General features: G+C 45.4%; 1 protein-coding gene across 1 annotated transcript; it reads right to left on the reverse strand.

Annotated features, from left to right (window-relative positions):
• Positions 1-281: 281 nt before the first annotated feature.
• On the reverse strand, positions 282-908 carry LOC142163337 (uncharacterized). The gene has a single exon (XM_075220611.1). It carries the CDS (start codon positions 906-908, stop codon positions 282-284), a length of 627 nt encoding a protein of 208 aa, XP_075076712.1.
• Positions 909-7652: the final 6744 nt, after the last annotated feature.

Raw genomic sequence — 7652 nt, forward strand, 5'->3', positions numbered from 1 at the left:
GCAGTCTCTTGCTCGATGTGGTCCATCACAAAGGAAACAACCACTGAATTTGTTGCCCTTCTCCTTGCATTTTGAAGTTCCAGTCGCATGCTTTCCCTTCCCATTGTCTTCATTTACATTGTTGTTTTCACATTTTTCCACTCCTTAGCCTTGTCCTTCTTTCTGTCGTTGGACTTTGAAGCAGAAATCTCATTACCCAAGTGAAAATTGCCCAATGCATCAGCTACAGCCACAGTACTTGTGAGGTTTTGAATATTCTGCCTTTGCAACTCAAGTTGTGCTCACTGTTGCAGCCCGGTCATGAAGTTGTGCAACTTGTCTTCTTCCAACATGTTGTTGATGCTCAACATCAAAGAAGTGAATTCTTTGACATATGCTCTAACTAATACGGTTTGCTTCAACTTTTTCAGTTTGTCCCTAGTAGTCCAAGATGTATTACTAGGAAGGAATTGATAAGTCAATTCCTTTTTAAGCCACTCCCACGACTCAATATTTGGTCTGCCCAAACGTTCATCTTCAGCCACACGAGTGCACCACCATAACTTAGCATCGTCAATCAAGTACATGCCAGTCAAGGTTACTTTCTCCTTCTCATCTTGCACACGAATAGCATGAAAGTATTGCTCCATATCCCAAAGAAAATTCTCTAATTCACGTGCACTCCTTGCACCACCAAATGCCTTAGGTTCAGGAATTTTCACCTTGAGACGTTCAGCACCACGTTGAGGAGCATCCTCGCCCACAGCACATCGTAGCACCACTATCTCGGCTTTCCGATCTGCGTTCACTTGACTTATCCTTGCCAATTCTGCCTCAAGGTAGGCAAGCATTGTCACGAGAGTCTGAATTTCTTCACCATCAGGAACATTTCCCACTAATGCCTCCAGTTTCGTTAGCCTTTCCCCCATTTCATTGTTACCACCGGCTATGTCTTCAAACAAGACCACGAAATCTACCACTGCCTGTCGTGTCTCCGTCACAAACCTGCTCTGCTTTGATACCAGTTTTCACAGGAGTGTTTTATATCACACAAAAACAGCCCGCGCGGTAGCCAAGTCTCACACTTGACTTCAGCCTGCTCCAACATAGTAAGTTAGGACTGATTTTAGCAACGAAAAATATGTAAAGGGACAGAAAATATAGATGAACACAAGGCACAATATATAGGAAACTCTTTTCCCAACTTTGTATTTAACTCGAGCATACAAAGAAACTCAACTCAAGGTACATCCGAGTACAAAAAGAAGATCACTCTTGACCCTCACAAGACTACTCTTAATCTTAAACGTTTTCCCTCTTTGAAAACAGACTTAGGACTCTTTCCTAACTCAATTGTGCACTCCACACATTTTTTCTCTTACAAAAGCATAAGGGTGCTACCCATTTTATAATAACATGAGACATCCCACTTTGCCCATTTTTAGGCTTAGACACTTGCCCACTCAGCCCACTACTTTAGCCTAGTGTAGTTGACAACCCCCAACTACTAGGATCATGTAAATCATGCTAAAGACTAGTGGGATCATGGCCCCAAAAACGTGCTAACACTCCTGCCGACATTTTAGCAAAGATCAACTACTGCCCATGTGCACAGCATGTGCCGTAACTGCCCTTGACTTAGTCAATCTGAAGCTTGGTGCCCATTTTCGTGCCTTAGCTTGGATCAGGCGCCAATTCCTTTGTATCCAGCTGCATTGTTGCCACATTTGCCTATGCCATTGCCCACGAACTTGGCCCTATATACGGTGAAATCGGAGGGTCCAGTTTCTCATTATCAAAGCACCTCAGAAGACCATCTCGAAGTCCCGAGGTTACAAGGCTACGATCGGGACTCCTCCCTCGAGGTTCGTTGACACTCGATATTGTGATAACGTCAATCATAGCCACGGTGGAAACACAGAGTTTCCAAGGCACGTGGCTAGGACTGATAAAGCCTAGAGAGCTACTTCAAGACCCGAGTCAGGGTGTCATCTAGTTGTCAAGTTTCCCCTTGTAATTAATGCTTGTTGTACTATAAAGGGATTCGCCTCCTATATAAAGGGGATCCCTATTACTATGTAAGGGTTGGTCACTTCAGTTACTTTACACAAAGATATACAAGAACTCTCTATCTCAATCTCCAACACATTCTCTCAATATTATTGCTTTTATTTATTGTCTTCATACTTATTCTTCATTTATTACTTATCATTGGCCATAAAAAGTCTCCCTTAGTTACCCCATAACTATTAGCCCTACTCCGATTACCTTCAGTAGCTCATAGCCGAGCTCTGTGATCGACCTCGAGGCCCGGAATCGACAAACCTGAGGCCCCGAGTAACCAACCTATCGGTTTGATTATAGCTCTCTCCTTTACTTTATTTCGCCTCTACATCTCATATACTTAGCATCAACTGCTTAACAAAACTAGAATAAAAATAGATCACGTATTTTTAGAGTCCCATCAACAAATTTAATTGTTATTACCATTTTTGCGGTAAACAGTTTGGCGTCCATCTTGGTGATAAAAATAATAGTGATTATTTTCTTGCTTGTTTCGTCATATAACGCAAGTTATCTTTCACGCTTTTTCTTGTCCAAGATCTTTGATTTCAGCTCGAAATGTCTAACTCGGTAAACGGAGATGAAAATAACAATCTTGAGGACCACAGAGAGAATGGTGTGGCTGTTCCAGGTATTGGTGTGCCACCACGAAACCCTGGGAATGCATCAGAGCTAGTCCCCGTGGACGGGGTCTCACGCGACGCCCAGCATATCGACATAAGCTCCCACACTGATAGGAGCATGCACCAAGGGGACTAACAAGAAGCACGGGAAACCCTAATTAGGGAGGAACGTGAGGTTAGCCTTCATGTTATTTTTGAAATGTTGTAGGCACAATAGCTAGCTATTGCTCAGCTTCAAAGTCACCAAAAAACTCCCAACACGGTAGCACCGGGGACAGCTCCCCCAGCCGAACAGGTACCTGAGAGATCGAGCAATAACGGATCGATACCCGACCTTGTCATCGTAAAAATGCTCGAGGACCTCACCAAAAGGATCGAATTGGGTAAAAATGATAGAAGCCAATGGCAAAAAGTTCGAAACCTACAACTCCAGGGTCGACCAAATTTCGGGTGCACCCCCGGTCTTGAAAGGTGTGGATTCGAAAAAGTTCATACAAAGGTCATTCCCCGAGGAAGCAGCCCTGAAACCCATTCCAAATAAGTTCAGAATGCCGGAGCTCCCAAAGTACAATAGGACCTATGACCCTAATGAACACGTTACTGCCTACACCTGCGCAATAAAGGGCAACGATATAAAGAACGATGAGATCGAGTCCGTATTACTGAAAAAGTTTGGGGAAACACTCTCGAAGGGGGCCATGATGTGCTATCACAACTTAGCTCCTAACTCCATAGACTCATTCGCCATGCTGGCAGACTCCTTCGAAAAGGCACATGCCAGTGCCATCAAAGTAGCAACGAGGAAATCTGACATTTTCAAGATTAGGCAAAAGGAGAATGAGATGCTACGAGAATTCGTATCTCGCTTTCAAATGGAACGAATGGAGCTACCGCCAGTCTCCGATGACTTGGCAGTGCAGGTTTTCGCTCAAGGTCTGAATGAACGAAGCTCTATGGCTTCAAAACAGTTGAAACAGAATTTGATCGAGTATACAATTGTGACCTGGTCGGACGTCCATAACCGGTACCAGTCAAAAATCAGGGCCAAAGATGACCAGTTGGGAGCCCCTTCGGGCTCAGTATACCTAATCAGGCTCCTGGAAAAGGAGCCAAAACCAAACAAAGAAAGATATCAGCCATACATTGAAAACAGGAGGAACGCCCCGAGGTGCAACCCATCTCACAATGATCGAAGGATAGATCGTGGAAAGGACCCTCGGGGACTCACCAACAGAGCCAGATTTGATAGGAACACAGGGTCGATGGGGGCACCTCACTTGTCGGAATACAACTTCAACGTCGATGTCTCGGACATCGTGTTCACCATTAGTAAAATCAGAGATGCTAAGTGGCCTAGGCCTATACAATCGGATCCTTCACAAAGGAATCATAACTTACTGTGTAAGATTCACAACACACACAGACACAGGATTGAGGATTGCCACCAACTCCGAGAAGAGGTAGCTCGACTACTTAGCAAAGGTTATCTCCGGGAATTCCTTAGTGATCTAGCCAAACAGAACCCGTAATGAGGAGGACAAAAATATCCATCACCAGAGAAAAGTAAACCCGGGAATATATTCCCGAAGATGCCCTCATATTCAGCGAAGAGGACACCGAGACCTTGTCTCAACCTTACAATGAAGCACTGGTAATCTCTTTCCTTGTGAATTCTTTTCAAATAAAACATGCACTCGTGGATCCAGGTAGCTCGTCCAACATTATCAGGTCGAGGGTGATAGAGCAGCTCGAACTGCTCAACCAAATCGTGTCCTCCACTCAAGTCCCCAACGGATTCAACATGGCAAGTGAAACAACAAAAGGAGAAATTACCCTCTCAGTCACCGTGGCCGGCACGACCCAAAATGCTAAATTCCATGTCATCGAAGGAGACATGAGGTACAACGCTTTATTTGGATGGACGTGGATACATTGCATGAGAGCAGTACCATCCACACTACACCAAATGATGAAATTCTCGACAAAAGATGGGATCAAAACCGTCTACGGGGAAGAGCATGTGGCAAAGGAGATGTTCGCGGTGCACGATGTGGCACCGGCATCAGGACCTCCGCTCATAAAAGAGCCAAAGGGTAATCAAGCCACTCCTTTAATCAAACCCGATAAAACAAAGTAAAGGACTGTACCGCGTCCTCGTCTCGAGTAACTAGGATGCATCAGTCCATGAAACATCGTCGGCACATCCTACACTAAGGTATAACCATCTCCCTTTTCATTTCGTATTTCGTACTAACCCTTATGCAGGCGCCCGACCGAAGCAGTCGGAGCATTAGTCCAGCTTGAAGACCTTAAGGTTTCAAAGCATCGTTGCACTCTTTTCCTTCGACCGAGTTTTTATCCCGAAAAGGGTTTTACCAGCAAGGTTTTTAATGAGGCAACATCTGTATGCTACCTAAGAGAGACTCAACAAATGTTTGAGGCTTCTTTTGCAATCAACCTCGAACACTGGGGGAATTTCCCCCGGAGGCCATCCGCTTGGAGAAAACAAGAAATGCCAAATGAGGTCCCTATAGGAAAGTAATGTACCGGGCCAAATAGTCGAACGAACCATGTCCGTATAGCCGGGCCCCGGACGTCGAATACATGTACACTTGTATCAAATAATCGAATAATATCTTTTGTCAAAACATCTCGCGCTCTAGAAGAAGCTCGGTAGCTCCGCAAAAATGATTTCTCCTCCGGAAATATCCCGAAGACTCGGGGACAGGCGTCAACAATTCAACACCAGAATGACCCTAGTCGGGACTCCAAAATCACAAGCCCTCAAGTGAGGCAACAATCGCAAAACATCTCCAAGGCCAAAGGTACCCCGACACTCGGGGACTGGCACCGATATATCCAAGAACGCACGACCTCATGGTCAGGATCTCCAAAATCGTAAGCCCTCGATGAGGAAATACAAAGTTTGCGAATAATAGCTCCCGAGTCAGGAAACCCTCGATGACTCGGGGACTGCCGTCAAGCGCCACCTCCATCAACTTATCAAAACCCGAGGTCATAAGACCTCGAATGGGCAGACTCGGTCTCGCAAGACCTATATAAGGCAGCGATCATATCGGTAAGGCCTCAACAGGTGAAAAATATGTAAGACCTCAACGGCATGAAAAATCTATAAGACCTCAAGCAAGGCATGTACAATACTTGTGCTAAGTATCCAAAACTGTAAGACCTCAATGGCATGAAAAAACTGTAAGACCTCAACGGGATGAAAAAACTGTAAGACCTCAACGGCATGAAAAACCTGTAAGACTGCATGAAAAAACTGTAAGACCTCAACGGGATGAAAAAACTTTAAGACCTCAACAGCATGAAAAACCTGTAAGACCTTAACGATGTGAAAAACTTGTAAGACCTTACTAAAGGCATAAACCCGATCTCAAAATTTCAGCTATATATCGAACTTGTAAGACCCCTAAAAAGGCATACCCTCGATATAGATGCCAAAACTACTTCACTCGGGACTCAAAGGCTCCGGCCAAACACGAGTGACTCCGGTCACATAGCTGTATCAGCCGAACTAATGCGACTCGGGGACGACCGACCATCGCTACAAGGCATAAGAGCCATTGTCGCCAGCCCACACAGGCCTTCAAATTACTCCGAATCTACTTCGGAAAGAACTGGTTAAACAGGCTACCCTCGACATAGGCAAATAAGCTTCGACCATATCAGCTCGAAATCATAGGCTTCGAGCTACTCAGCCTCCGAGCCAAACATCCTGAGGTGCTCGAACATTGCCGCAAGTTGCTCAAAATCGAGGTTCTTCTCGAACCGACAACGAGTCAGGCAAAAATTACTTTAAAAGTCCTTAATGAGAGGAAAATAAAGCCTACAAATAAGGTCGCATCGATCAAGAGCATAAGATCCATAGTCGACAGCCTAATGAGCCTTAGGGCCACACATACAAAAGGTCGCTTCGACTAAGCGCATAGGAGCCACTGTTGCCAGCCTGAAATCTCAAAAACTTGAGGGTCAAAATGAGCTTGAGTCGTAACCTGATTCGAAGACTGTTCCCAAAATAGTTAACTATATATGCCTAAGGGCAAAGTGTAAGAGCCATTGTCACCAGCTTACATTAAAAGGTCGCTTCGACCCAAAGCATGAGAGCCATTGTCGCCAGCTTACATTGAAAGGCCGCATCGGCCCAAGGCATAAGAGCCACTATCGCCAGCCTAAAATTCGTCCATTCAAAGGTCAAATAAGCTCAAGTCGATGCCCGACTCGGGGACTGATCCCAAAACAGGTGGCCTAAGTATGCCTAATAGTGAAAATATGTAAGAGGCTACGGGCCTATCCAGTGAGCCCCAGGGCCACATCACTACTCTGAGGATTCCTACCAACGCTAAAACCAGCTTGCCTGGTCAAAGTCAAGACAGAAAAAAATACGAAAGGAGTAAAGCCGCAAGGTTTTCTTTCATACATATTCAAGAAACGCAACCGCCAACTACAAACATGCTTTGAAAATGCTACATATAGATGACAAAATCTATGCCCCCCCCCCCCAGGGGTTATGGCCTGCCGGTCTCATCCTCTCTCTCCTTGGCATCGGGCAAAAGTAACCAAGTATCACGCTCATTCGCCCTTGCTAGTGCCAATTCTTTTGAGAGGGCAAAACCCCTACCACGAATCTCCTCGAGGGTTTTTCTTTGAGACTTTCAACAAGCATATTATTCAATCCTCCCTTCACGGTCGAGGATCCTTCTCAGCTCGGCTTGAGCATCGCAACATCCTTTGAGTAGATCTCCATCTCCTGGTCAGCCTTAGTCCGGCTCATTGCAGATTCTGCCCGGGCATCAATGATCTCAGCCCTGACTTTTGAAAGCTCAAATTCGAGTTTCGCAATCATTTCCGTCTAAACCAAAGCATTGTCGCGAACTATGCGAAGTTGAGCTTCAAAAGCAGGAACTTTGGCCAGAGCATCCTTCCCCTCTAAAGCCTGAGCCTCCGCCTGAGCCTCCGCCTGAG

This window comes from Nicotiana tabacum, chromosome 8, assembly GCF_000715075.1.
Source record: "Nicotiana tabacum cultivar K326 chromosome 8, ASM71507v2, whole genome shotgun sequence".
NCBI classification, from domain to species: Eukaryota; Viridiplantae; Streptophyta; class Magnoliopsida; order Solanales; family Solanaceae; genus Nicotiana; species Nicotiana tabacum.